The 23,143-nt window shown below is 43.7% G+C and overlaps 1 protein-coding gene across 5 annotated transcripts in view; it reads right to left on the minus strand.

The window, feature by feature from the left end:
- Positions 1 to 5,558: 5,558 nt before the first annotated feature.
- The window catches only part of EXOC6B (exocyst complex component 6B), a 434,433-nt gene continuing 416,848 nt past the window's right edge, over positions 5,559 to 23,143 (minus strand). For all 5 annotated transcript variants that reach the window (XM_075573299.1, XM_075573282.1, XM_075573265.1 and 2 more), the window contains 2 exons: positions 16,790 to 16,902; positions 5,559 to 10,562 (listed from right to left, as the gene is read on the minus strand). In XM_075573299.1, coding sequence (XP_075429414.1) covers positions 10,436 to 10,562; positions 16,790 to 16,902 — 240 coding nt within the window. In that variant the 3' untranslated portion in view covers positions 5,559 to 10,435. The remainder of the gene's footprint in view (positions 10,563 to 16,789; positions 16,903 to 23,143) is intronic.

A 23,143-nucleotide genomic window follows, 5' to 3' on the forward strand; every position in this document is an offset into this window, starting at 1 on the left:
TTGAAATTTGCCGCTCGGGGAAGCGGAGGAGCGGTCACGTGACCGCTCCCATCCAATGGATCTGCAGTCGGTCCGGCACTACCAGACAAGACAGAGGCAGCAGAGGTGTGTGTGTGTGTGTGTGTGCGTGCATGTGTGCGTATGTGCGTTTGTGTGTGCGCGCGCGTGAATATATTTATCAAAGTTGCACAATGTTAATAAATAATTTATTCTCACGTCTTTTTTTAAATTTTTTTTAAATATTATATAATATACACACACACATATATACACACACACAGGTTCCCCAGTGACACACAAACACACAGACCCCTTCAAAGTGACACACACACACTGACAGCTACCAAGTGACACACACACAGTGATACCCGCCTCCCAAGCGCGCTTGCTGTCTCCTCTGCCAGGACAGCAAAAAGCTCCCGGTAGAGCGAGCGGCAGCAAGCAAGAGCGAGCAGCAGCACCTAAGCGCTTACTATGTCCCAGGCCTTAGGGGGATGTGTCCTGTATTACCGAATCAAAATCTGAGAATCTCTCGTCCGGATTGGCTGCTGGCTTTCTTATAGTATTCCAGTTTCAATCATGAAATACTCCCTTTATTTGTGTATTTTAGGAGGCATGCATTGGGTTTTCTGGCATCAGACCCTGAAGGTGCTTTAAGTGTGTAGGGGAGCCCTTCAATGATCTTTATCAGTTCCTTTCTGTACATACGGATGGGATCTTTCTGTACTTTGGAGTACTGTAGTGTCTAATGTCAGATAGTCTATATGTGCTTCTTTTATATAGTCTGCAGTATTTATTATATCCCCAGCACACCCCTTGTCTGCAGGTTTGATTATGTTTCTTAGTGACTGCATAGCTTTCCTTCACTGGGTAGTTAAGTTGTATATTTGTTCCTTCCATAGTGGATTTACTGTACCTGTATGTCTAAAGGCTTCAACATACCTGTCACGTTTAGGGTTAATACCCAGTGGCGTCCCGTTGGATTTGCTCGTTGCTGCGATACGATCTCCCTCTGTGGTGCTGGTGTTTTGGGGAGCTATGCTTTGTGGCAGATTTTACAGTTTTAGCCTTAGCCTGCAAAGGTTTATTTAATTGTCTTCGTTGGTTAAAAGCTCTTGCAGTTTTCTATAGTGGTGTTGTAGTCTTTCTATTGTGCCCTCTGGATCTGTTCCTAGCCATGTGGTACTAAGGACATGGACTTATCCGTGTATAATCTTCCTGCTGTTGTTAGACACTCCAATAAGGTGATTCTGCAGCCTCTCTGTACATCGCTGCTGGGCAGACTGGGTGTAATAGGTGTGGAGGGGGGATCTTGAGGATTAGGCCTTTAGGGATCAGGTTTGCCTTTTTGCATTGTCAGCAAGATGTTGCTGTTCAATTGAGCCAGATTTGTCATCTTAAAGCCGATTGGAAGGTGGACTAAAACCTGCTAAATCAAAGATGGAAAGTTCAGTGGAATCTGGGGCTCCAAAATAGTCCTAGCAATAACAGACTTTTGAGGTCTCCTTAAACGTGAACAACTTCTTTCTAGAATTGGATAAGATCAGGCCCATAAATGTATATGTGGAGTATATGTTCGGGGGTGTCCAGTTAACTAACAAATAGGATAACGCCTAGCCCCACTCATATCAAAGCGCGCAGCATCCAGGGAGATGAAAGGCGTAAAGCATTGGTGCACAAAGTGAGGGGCGGGAGATTTTTCAGTGAATGGGGAGTGGGGGGCCATTGCAGGGGCCCCACGCTCTTCCCCGAGGCATTAAAATTAAATGCCGGGGGATCGCGAGGCCCCTGCTACGCTATTACTTACCTTGACTCGGCCGGCGTCACTCGTGTCCATGGCAAAGCTGTGACATGACGTCCCACCTTCTTATAATGACTAGCTGGATCTTTCCCATGCCACTTGGTAGATTAGTGGTTACTATACGAATTACGGAGAGACAACTCTTCTGTTCAGGTGGAAGCCAAAGTCAGCACACGCTAAGGAATGGTCCTTATATAAAAAGTCTATCCCAGGAGTGGGCAACTCCCGTCCTCCAGGGCTCCAAGGCTGAGCCACTGATTGAGCCCCTGTGCTGAAGCAGGTATATCCTGACAAAAGACAAAAGAACAGGGCGCACAACGCACATCGTGATGTATAGTTTAAAAAGTGAATTTATACTCAAAAGTAATTAGTTCTGCGTACATCAAAGTAAATACAAATGTGCAGTGGTGGGTTAGTGGGTTTACCACACCAGTAGACGGCTGAAAGAGACACTCTTTACTTGATCTCAAGGAGTAGTGGGTCAGCAGTCATCTCGTCCGACAGATGGTCCCTCCACACGTGTAGAGTCCAAGACTCTCCGTCTCAGGGTGGCAAGCAAGTCTGTCCTTAGGTGAAAGTCCCGGACAACCTGACCTGCTGGTGGCCCTTGTGGGCTGGAGTTGCCCACCCCTGCTCTATCCCATTATCAATACAAAAAGAAGTCATTCAATAATTCACATGTATAACTTAGGAGAATGGTCTTAAGTGAGACATGTTTACATTCCTGGCGCCCTCTGACATTTCTCTAAGGAGCTATTTATTATACAGTAAGCCTAAAATAAATATAATCTATCTTCCTTTCCTGTCTCCGTCATTCTCTGGCAGCAGAAGGGTTAACTGGAGGTGAAAAGGCCACGAGCGCACCTCCGAGACGGCGTTTGATACAGAGGTTAAGAGGCTCGTTGTAATAAGGTGTAATAAAGTCGAGACGTGTGTGTCAAACTGTCTGTCTGTGTGTAGCCTTGAGGGACAGGCTGATCTTTTAGCTTTGTTTCCCAGTACAACGTCCATTATAAGAAGGTGGGAGAGAAAGTAACTTGAGTTACACCAGGCAGTGATCCCGACGACGCTTTGGAAGGAACGCCGCACCTTGGCTGGTGGAAGTGTTTCAGGCGCAGCGCTGGAACGTGGAGACTTGAACATGCAACGCGCACACCTTTTACCCATTGGCATCCAGACAGTCCAGCAAAGGGATTCCCAGATCTGAAACGTCTCCGCACTTTTTTTTCTTCTTTAAAGTCACTTATTTGTGTCAACTTCCAACAAACGTGTCGGTGCGATTTAGTTAAAAAAAAGTAATTACCGTATTGGCCCAAATAAAGCGCTATGGTTTTTTTCCCCTAAAAATGACCTTCTGAAAGCTGTCCTCGTATTATAAGCGCAGCCCAAGACCTTTTATTTTTCATACAGAACACCTTGAAAGCTTTAGGGTCGTAGTACGTGCGAGGGCGCGCTATATTCGGGCCGATCCGGTAATTACAAATCTCAGAAGTCACATTGGTAATAATCCTGTGAATGTGACCCCACTAAAGGAGCAATGTAACGGGATTTAAGCAGATTTCAGACGGGTGGCGCCAATTGGGACACATTTTAAGTATATGCCCAGCAGTGAGGAATATGGCAAATTGTTCCAAATGGTGTGTATGTGTATGTATGTATGTATGTGTGTGTGTGTGTGTTTATGTATGTGTGTGTTTATGTATGTGTGTGTGTTTATGTATGTGTTTATGTATGTGTGTGTGTTTATGTGTGTGTGTGTGTGTGTGTTTATGTATGTATGTGTGTGTGTTTATGTATGTGTGTGTTTATGTATGTGTGTGTGTTTGTGTGTTTATGTGTGTGTGTTTATGTATGTGTGTGTGTTTATGTGTGTGTGTGTTTATGTATGTGTGTGTGTTTGTGTGTTTATGTATGTGTGTGTGTGTGTTTATGTGTGTGTGTTTATGTATGTGTGTTTATGTATGTGTGTGTGTGTTTGTGTATTTATGTATGTGTGTGTGTTTATGTGTTTGTGTGTGTGTGTTTATGTATGTGTTTGTGTGTATGTATGTGTGTGTGTGTGTGTGTGTGTGTTTATGTATGTGTTTGTGTGTATGTATGTGTGTGTGTGTCTGTTTATGTATGTGTGCTTATATGTATGTGTAGGTGTGGGGAAAGCAGGTAAAACAAATGTCTGTAATGTACTGTATCACAATGCGTTTTTGTCTCCTCCCCTTGCAAAGGATTAATAAAGATGTCATTCTTACATTACTTTATAATACATCGTTTCAGTAATATAGTTGCAAAAAGGTTTATATTTTTATTTCCAATTAGAGGGAAATATAGTTTCTCAAGTTCGCATTTATTGGGACACAATTTTCCTCTAACAGCAAAGACATTAAGCCCGAGGGGTTCTCAACTCCAGACTTCAAGACCCCGAAACATCAGGTCTTAGAATATCCCTGCTTCAGCACAGGTGGCTCAATCAGTGGCTCAGTCGAAGAGCTTGCTTCAGCACAGGTGGCTCAATCAGTGGCTCAGTCGAAGAGCTTGCTTCAGCACATGTGGCTCAGTCTTTGACTGAGCCACCTGTGCTTTAGCTGGGATATCCTGAAAACCTGACCTGCTGGGGGGCTTAAGGACTGGAGTGGAGCCCCCTGTGTTAGGCAAAATTTAAGATTGTTTATTCCAAAAACCCCTTTGCTAGAGAGGCCCATTGTATTTGTGTGATTGCCATTGGTTTATGCTGGGGAAGTCTTTGACCAAAACAAAGGAGAAACTTGAGCAAATTATCCAGTGTCTTCCATCTCTGCTAAAACATGTCCCTTGTGTACTATAGTCCCAAGTAACATACAATGCAGCGGCACGTTGCAGTTTGTACTTGCAGCAAAGTCCCTATTTACTACGTGGACTTGCTAGCTGTAACCCTTCATTACGAGCGGCAGCACAGTGATAATGTCCCTGCGTCTCAAGCTAGTGACCCCAGTTTGAATTCCAGCGTCCGCTCACCATGGTCATGACACTTTCTATCCAAAAGCCAAAGGCTGCGCTTATAGTACCGGCAATGGCGACAGCGGCGCAACGTCGCGTCAACATAAATGCGTCGCCGCTGTCACGTGCGCTTATAGTAAGCGCAACGGAGCGACGGCTTGGTCGCGATCGCTGGAAGTCATCTCAATTTTTCCAGCAACCGCAGCCTGACGTCACTGTCGCTATAAGCGTAGCCTTCGGCTAGGTCCCCAGTGGCCGCTGCTGCGCGCGCTACAGTGTGCGCGCCACACACCAGAACACAGCCCTGTATGGGGCAGGCCCCAGTCGGCGTGTGTGCGCGCACAAGGCATGATGCCTGACTGCCTTGGCCAAAAAAATAAGATTTCTGTCATTTGGCGCGGCGATCCAGCCGCGTGACGTCATGGCTGCATTCCCCCCCCCCACTCGTCGGATCTCCTGCTTACCACTGCAAGCACAAACGCAGACCAGAGGTCGCAGCTAAAACGGGTGCACGCGCCGCCAGACGCTCCGGGGCGCGCGTGCAGCGTGACCTCTGGGGCCGTAGCCTTAGACACCAACATTAGATTGTATACCAAATCCAAAACGGACAATGAAAACATCCACCCCTCCTTAATATCAGACCTAATTCTAACTGGGGCTGACCGTTATGCACAAAGGAGACCCTAGCGATTACAGGGCGACCCTGAATGGAGGGAGACCCCCTAATTGTAGTAGTAGGGAGAGAGATTTGGACGGTGTATGCACACGGAAGGAAAACAAACAAACAGACAATTAGAACGGTTTTTATTTATTTTGGAGAGGAGTGTAATATAGTACAGAGGGGCGTGGACAGCATTTAGGGACATTTCCAGTCAACAGAAATTCTATACGGTACAAAGCTTGACACCTTGTGACCCAGGTTAACATTCCACGAGTGTCTCATATATACCGGCTCCGGGCTGCCAAAATGCAGAATTCGGTTTCTCTGGCGCATCGTACAATCACACAGTCAACAGCGTGGAAAAGCTCCGACTTGGTCATCATAGCTTCGACCTCAAGTGCAGTAGCCAAGGAGGTTAACCCCGGCGCTGCCAGCGGGGCCAACGATGCATTGGAAAGGAATGCGTGGCTGGCCCGTCTAGCAGCAAAGGGGTTAAAAGTGCAGATCTTGCATACGGGATCCCAATATATTAGCGGTCTGGAAATTGTGTTTCCCTTCCCTTATTCATCCTGGTTATAGATCTAAACGGTTAATGGCTCCACTAGTATTATTTTAAGGTAAACAATGATGTCTGAAAACCAACGTTATTGTGAATTTTTCGGGCGCTGCCATATAAAACTCTGCCCTCATCACTGCGTGGTTGGAATCAGTGCAGCATTTTCCAAGCCTAGAATGAGCATCTTTAGGCCATGACAAAAGCCGCGTCTAGCTATGTCTTTTTTGACTTGATCATATCACGGTTAGCGCATCTATACAGTTGCACAGAGATGTTAGATGGGTTAGTGCAGCGGTGCCCAACTCCACTCCTCAACGGCCACCAACAGGTCAGGTTTTCAGGATATCCCTGCTTCAGCACAGGTGGCTGTCAGTCCCAGCTGCAGCACAGGTGTCTCAACCAGTTGCAGCTTCAGCACAGGTGGCTCAGTCTACGACGGATTGAGCCACCTGTGCTGAAGCAGGGATATCCTGAAAACCTGACCTGCTGGTGGCCCCTGAGGACCAGTGCTGGCCACCCCTGGTATACAGCTTCCCCAGAATTCCAATTCCTAAATGAATTCACACGGAGGATCCAGCGTTATTAATCTTCAAACAAGAACAGTAGCAGTATTAACGAAATGATCCGGCAGCGGCAGACTGCTGCTATTTAATATTCTGTAAAGCCGCCTTCTCGTTTCTGAAGATTTCAGCCCTATTAACATGACTGGAGGTCACATCTTCCCTAAGCTAGTTGAAGACAGGTCGCAACATATTGAATATGGGGGCCATTGTGTTGCCCCTAAGCAAGCACTTTAAAGAACTAGAAACACTACCTGACTCATTCCCTTTAAGCAGTTACGTTTGCCCGCTACTGAACTTAGCCAAAAGCGTAAGAAGACAAGTTGCCCCTGCATGAGACTAGCCAGAGTTGTAACATTGCCTACTTATTCAGGACAGAGCAATTACATTCCAGACATTTGGCAATGTTAAAAGGTTCTTAGTGTTCATAGCTGCACTGAAGACCATATCTTCCAGGACATGATTAGCACAGTTATGGCTTTAGATCATGGGTGGGCAACTCCAGTCCTCATGTGCCACCAACAGGTCAGGCTTTCAGGAAATCCCTGCTTCAGCCTTCTACTGAGCCATCTGTGCTGAAGCAGGGATATCCTCAAACCCAGACCTGCCGGTGGGCCCATGAGAACTGGAGTTGCCCACCCCTGCTTTAGATGAACACGACGAATCAACGCATGACCACGTTATCCATTAATACATGTCGGCTGATGGTTCGATCCCAGTCAGGACCTTCCTCAGGTTTACTAATTATGAATTCGAAGTTTAGCACAGTCATGGCACATCAACTAGGAAACATGGGCGGTGGACAATCAGCTGTTCCTAAACAACAATAATGTGAAAACCTGCAGGTGCTTCATGTTAATATAAAGTTGCACGCCTCTCTTCTGTAGAGAGATTTCCTATGAAATCCTTCAACCGGTGCAATGTAGGTAATATTCCGAAAACTTTCCTAATCAGAAATGATGATCACAACGTTGAAATAAAATGGTACAAGCTAAAAAAAAAAGCTATTGGCAGACAAAAAAAAAAGACGGCGTGTAAGAGTTTGATGGGTTAAACCAGGGGCGGCCAACTCTTGTCCTCAAGGGCCACCAACAGGCCAAGTATTAGCGATATCCCTGCTTCAGCACAGGTGGCCCAATCAGTTATGACTGAGCCACTCATTGAGTCACCTGTGCTGAAGCAGGGATATCCATAAAACCTGACCTGTTGGTGGTCCTTGAGGAGTGGAGTTGGCTACCCCTGGTTTACAGGTTCAAGTTTTCACGGCCCTACGCTTAATTCTGCATGTTGTTGGACAGTCTTCTCCTGAGCAAGGGGCACACGCCACTTTGTAATAGGGGTCAATGAGAGGTACTAAGATTGCAATTCCGTACAGGTGTAACTTTTCCAAAATCCAAGGACGACTCCAGTTACTGCTGGCTTTCTACACAGCGATGCCCTCTGGCAAGTGAAAAATACCGAAACACCGCATGAGTATTGCTCTTCTTGGGGAGCCCACCTATTCTTGCATTTGGAGGTATTTTATAAAAAAATAAACGTCCACTCTGGGAATTTAAAATGGCCGATGTCACATCCACACATATTCAGCAAAACGAGACTTGTCTTGTAAAACCCCCAAGCTAGTGGGGGGGGGGGGGGGGAGGGGGGAAAGCAAGAACAGGTGAAAACACAGGAAAATAAGGGGTTTCCCGGAGAGAAAGGGGAGCTGTGGACTCGCAGGATAGGTTGCTACTTGCATTTGTTTTTGTAATTGCTGCATTAAATTAGGATGTGACCTTTATAACGCCCAGACTGATGGTTCCTTCCTAACAGCCCCGGTTTAACCAGGTATAGGCTCTTACTCTAAATTCCCATTTAAAAAGCATTTCTAGGTAAAGCTGTGCTTGTAAAGAAACAATCTGTACTGACTCTTTTCTTCATACCGTATTGTTTGAGCCAAGCGTTTCTCCCACCTGTAAAGACCATCACTGTCCTACCTCTGGGAGCTTCGCCATTTAGATAATATTCCCCCCCTCCCCTCGTGTACCTGCAATTGTGGGATCTTAAAATGGCTGCAAACCGGAAACTGCCGTTTAGTGACATATGAGGCGCAGAGAGAGAGGAAGCACTGGCAGGCCGCCCCTAGGGGAACTCTCCAAATCACAATACAAAAGGGGCTCAACGGAGGGGATTGTTGCTTTAATGTGGGCTCAAGTAGCAAAACGTACAGTCATTCATTGTGCAAGGACGCCAGCGACATGAAGGCATTTTATTGCTTGCAAAGCAGAAGAGCTGTGACTAGGTAAACGATGGCTGCCCTCGGGCCCTGTGAACACAAACCCAAACACGGTATCCATGCGCACGGAACCCTGGGCACGGAGCCCTGGGCACGGAGCCCTGGGCACGGAACCCTGGGCACGGAGCCCTGGGCACGGAACCCTGGGCACGGAGCCCTGGGCACGGAGCCCTGGGCACGGAGCCCTGGGCACGGAACCCTGGGCACGGAGCCCTGGGCACAGAGCCCTGGGCACGGAACCCTGGGCACGGAACCCTAGGCACGGAGCCCTGGGCACGGAGCCCTGGGCACGGTAAGTTGCTAATATATAAACGTATCGACTTCCTGGAAGACTAAACTGGGGCAGGTTTATGCGCGTCAGCAATATATTGGAGTTAAGTGTAGGGGGGGAGGGCACTCAAAACGGGTCTGGCGAGACTTTATTTAAAGAAAGAATCGCTTTGGTGATTTCGGTGAGACGTCTACACTCGTACAGCTATTCCTGATCCATTTGTGCTTTTCTATAGGCCTGTGCAGTCTGGGCCTGTCCTGTGTACAACCAGGAGGTTTGGCAACTTTACTGATATCTAATCAGCCTTAACATAGGACGTAAGTATTCCGTACGCCCAGTGGCCACAAGGATTCTGGGAGCAAAATAACTGCACACAAAACCAGTATATATTACCTATTATAATTAAGGGTTATTGCATGTTAATCCTTTTCTTGGTCAGGGTCCCATAATATACCCCAAAGCAAAGCCTTGAAACCCCCTCTGTCAGAGAAGGGATTCAAATACTTCAGGATTATGTCAGTATTTCAATAATGGGAAATGTGAATGTTTCATTTCATTTTTTCCTAGTGTTCCTGCTGTGTAGTCAGTGTATCCGTTTCCAAATGTTCTGCGTAAACAAGAAACCTTTGGGAACATATTGTAAGAGAATTAAATGTCGTTTCTGCTTCTGTACGGTTTTTTTCCAATGTGCAAACCTGTTTACTGAGAACCCCTGTGCTTCCCCATGTTAGATCAGCCCATTTTATTTCTAAGGAGTCCTGCACATTGTTTCCATTAGGCAAACCATTCTGTGTATTAAAATCCTGTAAATTTAGTTTCCTAATATTATACATGTCCCCAAAAAATAGTAGATCAGTGCAATAGGAAGAAAAAAGCCCCACACCTGCTAGAAGGATGAAACAAACCCTATTGACCCCTTACTTATCCTTTAACTGTATACACTTCTAGGAAGACTTATGCAGCAAAGAGGAATATGGGCCATAGTCTAGATCAGGGGTGGTGAACTCCAGTCCTCAAGGGCCACGACAGGTTAGGTTATCCCTGCTTTAGCACAGGTGGCTTAGTCGTTGACTGAGCCACTGATTGAGCCACATGTGCTAAAGCAGTGATATCCTTAAAACCTGAACTGTTGGTGGCCTTTGAGGACTGGAGTTGGCCACTCCTGGTGTAGATGACTGTAACCCAGGTAGGTGTTATCAATGCTAAACTGCTGTGTGCTAAACATAATCCATTGCCCCAAGATCTAGCACTGGGCCCAGGAGGAGTGCTTTCCGGTTCATTCAGTGTAAAATGGTTTGCACCATCCAGTAGTCTCCGTGGCAGGACTCCCCCTGGTGGTCTTCACGAATGGTGGCTGTTGATGAGCCCCCGAAGCTGTTTGGCCACGGTCTCTATCAGCTTCTGCTTGTCCCTCTCATTCTTCCGGAACTGAGCAAAGACGTTGTTCTTTCGGCTGGGGTCTTTCATCCTGGAGAGGAGAACAAGAGAAGACAGCGTGAAACAGGCAGAAATTAAAGACCAACTCCATGGAAAATTCCGAGGTCACTTCCATAGCACGGACATCCCAATAAGACTCTTTAACAAGGAATGCCTCATTGGGACTTATATATTATATATATATATATATATATATATATATATATATATATATAAATATATATATATGCGGTGGATCCATTTCTTTGGCCCTACTGTACAGAGTAACGATAAAGGCAACTTTATAAAAAACTAAATAAAATGGTTTTCTGTGAACGCAAGTTAAATACTTCTAGTTTTGTGACACAAAATGTCACGTCTCACATTACGCAGAGTTCAAACAGCGAGCTCTGTGGCACTTTGGGAGAGTGGTTATCTGATAACCAAGCCTCTGAGGAGAGCCCTCCCCATGAGAAAGGCTGACTCATACAGCCGAAATGTTGGATCACTCTGGCTCAGTAAATATTTTTTTTTGACTTGGGAGACTGCGTGCCTGTATTTCTCCTATACCTTCTACTGTATTACTGGGACGTCACTATGGAGCTTCGGCTGTAACGCTTTTTTTTGTATTCACCTTAATAGAGTGTCTGCATTATCCTCTAACCATGAAGGTGACCAGCAATGTCCCAGAATGCAATCTTTTTAGGGCTATCTTCCACTTTTGGAAATCCTTTAAAACGGACTGTGGTATGTGGGTGGCAGTGACCCAGCGATCCAAGTAAGGCATGCCCATAATACTCCGCAGTACGACTCGGTAAGACTTCCACTTTACAGGACACAAAGACACACCTGGGTGACCATGGACAAGGCAATCTCACTGCTCCGTGACCAAAACTAAACATAAATCTTTTTTTAATGTTATACTGTATAAACTGTGCCAGTAAAGATGAACATAAGAGCCGTACCTAACAGTAACAAATACGGGGATTTGGGCACTGTGCTTGGTAACAGAATATTTGCAGGTATATGACATAAGAAATGCATCACTATAAACACTAGGTTGTTACCTATAACATTAAACTCACACACACAAATACAATGACACATACTGTACATACACACACCAGAGTTAGATACCAGTCCAACAAGACATTATAACCATGCATGGTGCATTCTGGAAAGACCAAAACTCACTCTATTATCAAGAAAAAAGGTTACAGCTTCAACAAGTAATCATATACAGATCCACTAACCCCTGTAGTGCATTATGGTGCCCCTAAGGTTATACCTGCACAGTGATATGCTTCACCCGCACCATCAAACCCTATGACAGCGCTGTGCTATGCAGATGTGGCATAGTGTATGTTGTGATATTGGAGGGACAAGGTCGCATCTGTATTGATGGTTTCATTTAACGCACACAAACTCCATGCAAAAAGCTTACAGAATTGTCCAAGGTTTATATTTGAGGTCGGTCCATCCCTAACCATGTTCTGGTTTTGAAAATGGAAAAAAATAAATACTGAATAATAAAAGCGGGTATATGTGATTTAATAACTAAAATGTTGCAAAAATCGACACTGTTGATAAAATTTTTTTTAAATATAAAAAAAAATTTTGAGCTGGAAAAAATACATCGAGTTACCTCTCGTTTTCAAGTATGTCCTGAGCTATAGGTGTAGCGAGACGTACTGTTCCCGTGACTACGGCGAGGTGCGAGATTACACCCGCGTGAGCATTTTGTTCGGTTCCGCTACGGTCAGCCGGCAGAATTATTTGTGGGGTTATTTATGTTATTCCAGTACGTGTGTCCGGCGGGGGGCGCACGGAATATCTTCGCCTATGATACTCGGTAGCGGTAAGGGAGTTGCGATTTGCAAATAAACACCGGGGATTTACACTTGGTTTTGTATGGCGCCGAAAACCGTACGTCTGGCTACATCTGTGTACAGCAGGGCTGGGCAACTTCAGTCCTCGAGGGCCACAAACAGGCCAGGTTTTCAGGATATCCCTGCTTCAACACAGGTGGTGCAGTCGAAGATTGAGCCACCTTTGCTGAAGCAGGGATATCCTGAAGAACTGACTTGTCGCGGCCCTTGGGGACTGGAGTTTCCCACCCCTGGTATACAGAGATAAATAGGACAAACCAGTAAAGAGTGACGCACCGAGGAAGCAAGGCGGCACGCGCAGAGACACACAAAACACAATGTTTAGTAGAAATCGGTGCAGGAACGCACGGGAAGCGCGAGGCTCCAGCGCTAAGAAACGGCATTCCATTCTATTAGCAACATTCCAAAATCAAACCAGCTCTTAGAGGCGACGCGGAGACCGCAATACTTACACTCGGTGTATCCTTTAAGAGATGTACAATATGGGAAGAGGGAGAAATATCCACAGGGGGGGGGGAAAAAGTTACATCCATATTAAAAACAGTAAATGTGATGTTTGGTTTTTACCCAAAGTGCGACCAGATGCAGGGAAATTGCACGAGAGAAACGTATAAAAGCAGTAACCCCTTTCATGGCAGTTGAAACCCTTCCCAGCATTACAGGGACTAAAGTAAAATACATTTTCAGAACCACATAAAACCCCTTAAAATGTAAACCACGCGGGGAATTCGGAGCAGAGCCTTTGTGAGCAATAGTCTCCATTTACACACTCATTTTTAAAATCAAATGTATTCATTTGAGAAAGTATTTACTCTGGCAAAGCAAGGAGGCCCGTGGGGGCCACAGAACACAGCGATTCAGAGAAAGGGACAGATTAAAACAATTGTAACAAAAATAATGTAAGAAGCACTGGATGCGACAGCGGAAGTGACTTTCTGGCCATTCTACTGGGGGGCCTGGGTGACTATGCTCACTCGGATTTTGTACGAGGCCAAATTTACCAGTGGTTGGACCAACAATACATTGCAATAATGACACTGCTTTATTTCTTGCACTGTAGGTGAACCAATACTGCCACTGGTTAGTCCTTAAAGCAAAGGAATTCAAGGTGCAGAGGAAATTCACTGCGTCTCTGTGTGTGTGTGTCTCTCTCTCTGTGTGTGTCTCTCTCTCTCTCTCTCTCTCACTGTGTCTCTCTCTCTCTCTCTGAGAAATATAGAGACTTGTTTCAAAGTTAGGGGAAATAACATGGAGGCCATGTTCAGGGCGACTAAAGCCGGCATTTCCCTGTACTAGGCATGCAAGAAATCACAGCGCAAATAATAATTAATAAATAAATAAACGGACGCACTGTTTATGGTTCTGCTTTGCATTGACATGTTATGTGATGAGCTGATAAACCTCTCGGGCTTTGAGATTTATGAATCATGACATCTCTGGTATGTAAAATAATTACATGCCACAAGCCTGTCCCCTGCTGCTCTCCGTCCCCATATTAAATCCAGAGAATGGGGTTTTTTTTTACGACCCAAACCCGCAGATGCAGAGCGGTTGGCTTTGTCACGTTGGCGAGTGCGAGATTTATTCCTCGTCTACCTTAAAGGCATGTCCCTCCCAGTACAGGAGTAAGGAGCCGTGTCTGATTTACGAGGACATTTATAACACTGGAAATATCAGAGGCGCTGACATGTACAGTATTACTACTTCTGGCTCTGGCTGCTTGGCCTGGTGTGGTTGGCAGATCCAAAAATGGGGGGAAAGTTTGTGCACGTCAGAGGGATTAGCAGTGAATTGTAATAAATCCAGTGCCACAAATACAATTACAAATCAGAGATGTCTGCCTCCAAGTACAGTATATCAAATCGTTTCGTTTTGGATTGAGTTTTTCATACCTCCAAATCGATAGCTCCTTTATCGCAGGTCAAAGAGTTTTGTTTTTGTTGACATTACTCAATCAGCTAATGGTTCTATTTACAGTGGATGGAAGAGACAGGAACGCTCGACATAAAAGCATCAATATGTATCAAATAATACAACACTGGCTAATAATATTATCTACTTTTTAGACATTCATTCTATGTGAGTATAGAGGAATGCTGGAATTCCTAAAATCGGTGAGATTTGGGCCAAAACATGGCATTGTACAGGACAAGTACTGATTTTGACTATGATAAAACAATGACCATGAGCCGCTGATAAATATCAGAGCGACTTATAAAATAAAATATGTGTGAGTTGACATGTCTAGATGATGTGATTATGTATTTGTAGGGCGCTCTTCTTTAACTTCCACAGGGTCAAAAGGATCTGAAACACATTGGCACTGAAGGAATTAATACCTTGTAATGATGACAGGCTTAGGAAAGACCTCTAGTGAAAGGGTAGGAAATGCATGGAATGGTCTTCCAGCAGAGGTGATAAAGACGAATACTTTAAAGCAGGTCTTTTCCACTACTTTTCCCAAAGGGACCAGATTCGAAAACAAATGGGCATAGAAGGGCCACAAGAGTATCAATGACATTTTGGATACATTTACTGTAAATACTTAAAAAATATTATATTTCAAGAATTTGCAAGCATTTATAATATCTTTACCATGTATATTTACATTATATTTGCTTACAGGTAAATTTCAGTCTGAAAAACTGCACTTTGATGCCTGAGCAACGACATTAACAAGAGCGAAAGCAGACAGTCCAAGGGCCACTTTGAGGCGCTTCGGGGACTGGATTTGGCACGGGTACCCCCCGTTAAAGAACCCTGCCATAAAGGAATATATAGTGTGTGTGATGGTGTAAGAGGGACTTATCCCTGTTAAAGAAACTTGCCTCTAATCCAGCAGTGTGCTGGTTAATTGCATACCAGCAATTAACCAACTCCACCTGGCTGATTAGAGCTCTCTCTCTCTCAGAAATAGCCGGTTCTGAGACAGGAAGGGGGATTCCTTAGTCTCACAATTGGGGGCTGAACCAAGGAAGGACAGATGGCTTGAACTGCAAAGGGACTGCAGGCTGACAGCAAGACAAAGGGGACAAGATTTCTAAACCTGGATCCTGATATTTCTATAGCACACAAGGGTGCGGACCCAGGAGAGCAGAGAGGCCTTCCCCTACAGCTACAGATAAGACTATCTTATGGGACTATATATATATAACAACTATGGATAGGAACCTCGCTCTGACCCCTTGGTGGTTGAGGCGTGCTGCCTAGGGAGTGTATCAATGGATGATAATGGGTGTATCTAGAGAGGTACACGGAAAGAATCCCTTTGTAGGCGCACCGCAGACCTTTATAGAATAAAAGTGGTCAGGGGAGAAAAATATTAATGTGTATAACAAATGATGTATTTCTTTACTTTTATTAAGTTCAGTCAAAGTGTAATAAAAACAGTATACGTTCTCGTACTTGGTTGAGTATACTGTGTTTAAATATAGACTCTGGAAGGTCTATATGATCTACCATACGCCCCCTGGTAGCTTATGGATAGAAGATAGTTAGCTTTGTTTGCCGTGACGATCGGGAGTGAGAGCCACGTGAGGTTGAACTTGCCTTTCTTCCCCACTTGGAACGTGATTGTTTATACCATGGAGCCGGGAGCGGGTGCCTTCCCCACCGGCGCTACTTTCTATCCGTGTGCGGACACTCGCCACCCTGCCTTACAATTTGGCGAATTCCTCCTTGGAAACTAAGATCATTTTGTGATGCTTATGGGAAACCTGGTAATATTGTATCTATTTTAATGCAATATTGTTATTTCCCTATGTAGCACTGCATATGTGATATATATATATATATTTAAAAAAAAAATTTTTTATATGTTTTATAATTACTAAAGATTTATTATGTGAATTTATGCGCTGGTATTTTCTTCTGGCATAAAAATGCTGAAGTGTTGGATATGGACTGAAGTACTGTACATATGTAGTGGTGTTACACATTAAATCCATAATGCAATATGGCTCCATTCAAAGAGCAATAACGTGTCAAATGTCATGGGGAGAATGTGTTATCCTTGATATCTCAATGAACGAATGGGTACAATAATGGCCGCGACTGTACATCTGTCAGAGAAAGGGAGCCCGACAATCCTAACCAACATATTTTTCTATTTAAAGAAAAACTATTATTTTTTATAAGACATATTCCTCTGCCAAGATTTCCAATATTGCAACACGGGAAGAGCCTGAAACTTAAGGGGAAAGGGGCAGTAACCCCCTTAAGTGCCTGGGAGCCAGCAGTGCAATGATGAGCAATGTATCGCCGCCCCCTCAGGCACTGAAGTGTTAACGTCTTGCAGCCCTGCCTTAGTTAGCGGGTATGGGGATTGTGAGCACTGTGGGATCCATTGTAACACAGTCCTGTCTAGTAACCGAGATTCAACCAGACTTACTTCTCAAGTAAGGTGAGAGCTGTGGTGGGGTTCACACGCAGGTACCTGCAGGTAGGTTGCCCGTAATCAGCCAGGTAAGTCGACCAATCCCACTTGATGAAGAGATCTAATAGCTGAGGAAAGAGGAAGAAAATGAAATGTCAGCAGGACCAAGATATATATATATATATATATATATATATATATATATATATATATATATATATACACATATATACACAAAACAAGTATCTTCAACTTTCTCTCTGAAGTAAAAGTTTCCTCCGATATATGGAAGTGCATGAACATGGACGTGATTTTCTTCATTTTCCGCACATTTTTGCACAGAAGCTCTCACATTTATAGCTTTCTCTCAGGCACAATTCACAGTCTATATATTTTCAGTGTACGAGGCATGATAAGAAGATGAAGTAACGTGCCCAAGATTACAAGGGGTTGACACGTTGACTCAAACTGGATTCATTCATTTCCAAAGCAGTGAAATTAGCACTTTCCCCCCTTACGGTCTGTGTTCTTTGGTTCTGTGTTGGTCAAACATACAGTATAGAAAGAAGTTATGTGGTGTGGACAGTTTGTGAACAACATCTGTGCACCTCTGTTCAGACAGTGCAGTAAAAGGCATCACAGCCCTTTTAGGAATCCAATAGTACCTACATAAGCGGTTCGGGCAGAGCAGATGAGTAATCCTTCGCACGAAGATGTAACTCATCACACCCATCCTGACAGCTGTCTGTTCTTATCAGCCGTCTTCCCACTATGTCTTGTTTAAATCCATTGCCCTTAACATATATAGCTTTGGGGCACTTGCTGAGCAGAAAACATTCGAATAGCAGATATCTGACTCAGGCAGTGCCTAGGTGCCAAACACCATACCTGAAAATCCAATAAAGGAATCGTAGAGCTTAGCTATGTTTTGTCATGAAAGACGATTTGAGAACAAAGATTTTGCCCACAGACGGATGCCTTCAGAGAGATGCAACCACACAAGTACAGCATGCATGCGATTTGTAAAGGGGCAAATTGGTCATTCAATGTTCTCAGGGTTAACAAACAGAAGTGAACGGTGAGTCAACAGACAGAAAAACACGCCAACACATTTATGTTGAACAATGGCGTTGGCGTTTCTCCAAAGAATTAACCATTAAAACAAGATCATGTTGATCACAAACATATTAGTTTATTTTCAAGCATGTCAGAAATGTAGACATGAAGATTCAAAAGCATCCTACCCATCACCCTACACACTCTCTCACACTCCAGTGTTTTACATGTACATCCAAATCAGATTAAAATCATGCTCTCCAGGGCTCTGATGAATGATGTTTTACGAGCCAAGATTAGATTAGCACACAACACTGCATTTCCTAATGTCTCAAACATTTGTAGTCCATTCTGATTCCTTCGCGTTATTTATTTGAACATGATTCACTCTGCAAGTCAATAGTCACAGGCGTTTGCAAATGTGGGTTATTCATGAACATGTCTACTGTACCTCTATGCCAGAGCACTGACCTAATACTATCTATAGCAATTCACAACAAACTCCTGACGGCCAAGGGTAATTAATGTACGTTAGCCCAAGGGTCAAGAGAAAACTGAACACCTGGAGCTGTACCCGGAAGGACCCCTATTTAAATGGTTTCACCTTCATGAGATGGGTCATTGCTTATTGCTCTTACACTTACAGTATGTGTAAGGGATGAAAAGTGTTAACCGCAGAGGGGCCTGCAATACATTTTAAGAAAATTACCGATGTCCAAATAATTTTGCTCGCACATGAATACAATGTACTACAGATTACGATTACAAAAAAACAACACCTCAGCTGTTTGAAATGTATTAAGACGTTAAAACATTGATATTATAATGAACATTTACGAGAATGACACATTAACCATTAAGGCTTGTAATATAGTACGCGCTACTGTGCGGGGGGGCACGCGCGCGTTTAGTGTCTTTAGGGCAAGTGGTGACGCGCGCAGCTGGGAGGCGTGGCTAAGACGTCACAGCGTTAGGCCGCACTGTGATTGGCTCACAGCGTCATGTGGTGGAAATACTAATTTCTTGTATGTCCTCAGATCTCCTGCTCCAACTTTCACGGCCGTGCGCGTCTCAACTATAGCAACGTCAGGCTCACACCGGCAATTATCATTGACGTGCGCACTATATTACAGGCCTTAGACTACATAAAGACATAAGCAAGATAAGGATTACCAAAAGGTGTGCAAAAGGGAGACCCCATGTCGCCAAAGCTATTCACAACCAACTTGAACAAATGTTCAAGCTATTGAACTGGGAAGTAAAAGGAATTAAAATCAATGATGAATATTTGAGTCACCTACGATTTGCAGAGGACATTGGTATTTTTGCCACAAGTTCAGAAGACCTCCAGCAGCAAATCACACTACTTGCTGAAGCAAGTAAGAAGGTGGCCTCCATATTTGGAAGACCAAAATCAGTCAACTCTACAACGATCAAAATAAATGGAATACCTGTAGAACTAGTAGTTAAAAATGATGTCTACCATGGCCGGCAAGTATCAGCCGATGTAAACTTCTGCATGAAATCAATAGGAATATGAAGATGGGATCGAGCCAATTTGAAAGAATGAGACAATCTTGTAGGGGAGCCGTCCACTTATCCTCAAAAGGAAAGCGTTTGACCTGTGTATCCTGTCTGTTCTCATGTAAGGATGTGAACCTGGGACCCTAAATGTGAAGCCGATTCAGAAGCTTCAGACAATTCAAAGACGTGTGGAGAGAGGCATGCTGGGTATTACCCAACAATACAGGAAAAGGAATGAATGGGTTCGGAATCAAACAAAAGTCTGTGACATCATCACAAGGGTAAATAAATAAAAATGGCGGTGGGCCGGACATATCGCAGGAAGAAATGACTATCATTGAAAAGTACTTCACTGAATTTCAAGGGGTTTAAAAAATACCCCCAAAATTAGATGCTTCATATATAAGCCAAATAGCATCTAGTTAAATCTTTACAAGGTTAATATCCCATTGATAAAAAAAGTAATCCTTTGCTTGTAGATATGATTGGCACCACCCATCACGGAGAAAAGATATACAACAGGAGGAATAAGAGAGAGGTGCTTGTAACTCCAGACCTAACCACTGCATGCTACATTTTCGTGGCTGTCACCCTTCCAACTCAGCAGTGCCAACAGGCCATTAATGCCCGTGGAACCCATAGCAAAATCCCCAAACCACTGCTATCAACACAGGCCAGCTTCCAAACGCAGAATACAGAGGTGCGCTATTAACCCCTGCTCTGTAATGTGTTGCTAGCCGCTCTGGCAGTGAAGGGGTTCATTTTTATGATATTTTTTTCCTTCCTTTTAAAGAAAAGCACCAGAAATAAACGTTGGAAACAATATTAAGGATGCCAATTGCTTAACATTTCATTATTCGCAGCAAACCCAATTACGGTGTATGAAGGGACACCAATTCCTACCGCACCTGCCGCCTGCGTCTCTAAAAATCCATGAAGACTAATAATAATAAATTTAAAAAAGCGTGCAAAAAATTATCATACAACAAGAAAGCTACGTTTTATTTATTCATATATCCCAGATTTTAACTGCAAGAGCTTCAACTCTGGAGTAAACCTCCCCCCCCCCCCAAAAAAAAATCCCAAAATGCGAGCTGCCAGCAATGAATAAAATCAACGCCGCACAGGATAAACTGTACGTGTTTGTTGTTGATTCAATCCGTAGAAACACCCATTTCATACTGTATTTCACTGGTGAGCAATTGTTATGGAAACCCAGCGTAAGAACACAACCGAGTTTTATTACCACCCGGATGCCGCTCTCGCCTGCATATCACGCTTCAACTTTTCACCTTTGAAAGCTTGTGAAGTGAGCACTAAAAGGAGAATGAGATTCAGCGCAGAGGCGTTTCCAAGTGTCACGGGATGTGGAAAAGTTCAGTCTGTGCCTTCTGAGGCGAGGGGAGGGGGGGGGGGGGAAGAGACCCAAAAATAAAATATGCAAATATCATTCATTCTTTACAGCCGTCTCCGCCACCCCGGCCCGTGTATCAAACGTGACAGGACACACACTCACAGAAAAATGTATTTACCCAAATCCTATTTGAGTGCGGGATTAAAGTAGAAGTGCAAATCCGCGGCTTTCCCTGGGTGGGTATAAGTACCCGTCACTCACACCGGAAAATGTCAAAATACCACAGCCAGCTGGGCAGGGACGCAAAGGGGTTTGTATATTTACAGTAGGTCCATTGTTAATTCTCCTTTAAAAAAAAAAAAATATATATATATTTTTTTATCTTAAAATAGTTTTTTTTTTCTATTTTATTAGAAACCTTTTATTAGGCACCTCACAACTAATTTTTTGCTCCTCATCTTTTTTTTTTTTTTATAGATTTAATGTTTAAATGTTTAAAAAGAAATAAAACATCGATTATGAAATGATTAGTTAGGAATGGTCGTGGAATACAGACTTAGAGGAACAAATTAAAAAAAATATATATAAATATTTCCTTGGTAAACAAATGTTTGGGAGAGTCTTTACAACCTGTATGTAAATGTATTTTAGTAACGCTGTTTGCCAGACTTCAAAGCCCCAGCTAAATCATTAGCGTCTGTCTTTTATTTGCAAAGTAATTATAAAGCCATCATTAGCCTAGCAGGTAAAAAGAAGTGGCTGGTATGTTTGAATCCAGTGTTCCCCACAAGAAGTGGTTTCTCTCTTGTAAAAAAAGAAATAAAAAAAATAAGTCCGTTTACTTTAAAGCAGCAAAACAAGTTAAATCTCATGTTTTTTTAAAATAAATCAGTTCTGTAGTATTCGATAATAGTGATTATTTTTTTTATTATTCAACTCAATGCCATTGTAATGAGATTGAAAGCATCCTTTGATCTCTATAGCAGGTTTAGCCCACACCCCCAGCAGTGCAAGATATTTGTAACACTTTCCTGTTTGTGATCATATGTTGCCAATGTTCCCAGCTGTTTGAGCTGCAAACTGTAACAATAGATGTTACATTAGTAATATAAGGATACATTATAGCTGCTGAGTTACACAGACTGAAGCATTGATTGAAACTAAAAGGCAGCCATTATGTAAGGCACACAATCGGGATTTTGACAGATATATAACAGGATCACCCAACGATTGCCCGCTTAGGTAAAATGCAGAATTATACATCGTCACACGCTTTACATATTAAAATAAAAAGTGACAAAAAAGAAGAAAAAAAAAAAGGAGAGCAGCATTGCTGCTTTAAGGGTGATTTCATATTTTTAAGGATGCCAGTACCCACTGACGCAGTAATATTACCAAAAGAGAACAAAGGTGAGAAGCCGGGGAGTTTAGCACGAGGCTGACATGATGACAGGTGAAAGTGTTATTGTACATTTGCAGTAACTGGAAGGACCCTTCAGTACACGGGGAGGACACTGCGGGTTACAAACGATCTGGACCTGAGCCTGGGTTTGGAAGGAATGAGGAGCGTGTATGGGGGTAGGATTCCTTCAGTGATGTCTCGCCGTCAGGGCAAAGAATAACATGAAGAATTAAAAAAAAAAAATGACATTTCTGTAGATCCAAATGTGACAAAACCCTGGGAAATCTGTCCAATGACGTTTCATTCCTTTTTCTATTCAGGAGGAGCCGGACGCACACTGCCAAGTGGTTAAATAGCAAGAATGTATGCGTATACTAAAGGATAACTCTGCTTCAGCACAGATAGCTCACTCATTGGCTCAGTCAAAGAAAGATTGGACCACCTATGCTGAAGCAAGCTTTTCGACTGAGCCACTGATTGAGCTACCAATGCTGAAGCAGGGATATCCTTAAAACCTGACATCTCTTGGTAGCCCTGGAGAACTGGAATTGTCCACCACTGGTCTAGACCATGGCTAGAGCTATTGTACACGTATTGCTCCTAAGCCAGACCATGCTCTGTCTATGGGACTCACATATTTCTGACTGTGATTTCTAGTTAGTCTGTATGAAACATCCCTACGAAGGTCAGTGACGGCCAACCCGATGGTTTGGACAGCCGTGGTATACAGAATATCTTCTCTCCCGGAGCAGGGTCGCCCTGCTGGGATCCCATTGGTTCAAGAAACAAATATTTACTTTCTGAGCACTTTCGGGAAAAGTAAAAACCGTCCGCCAGCTACGTTGTCGCCGGACTGCCCATTAATAAAAACACATCATGGCCTGTGGTACACCCTTACTTATAGATCGTTCATTATAGCAAACATATAGATACAAAAAAAGTGCAAAGGAATTGCAGGCGAGTAATATGCTGGACTGGGGGGGTTGTAGGATGTGACACCAGCGCGGTTATACTCGGAGACCCCCCTGAGGTC

Source organism: Ascaphus truei, chromosome 1 (genome assembly GCF_040206685.1).
Source record: "Ascaphus truei isolate aAscTru1 chromosome 1, aAscTru1.hap1, whole genome shotgun sequence".
NCBI lineage: Eukaryota > Metazoa > Chordata > Amphibia > Anura > Ascaphidae > Ascaphus > Ascaphus truei.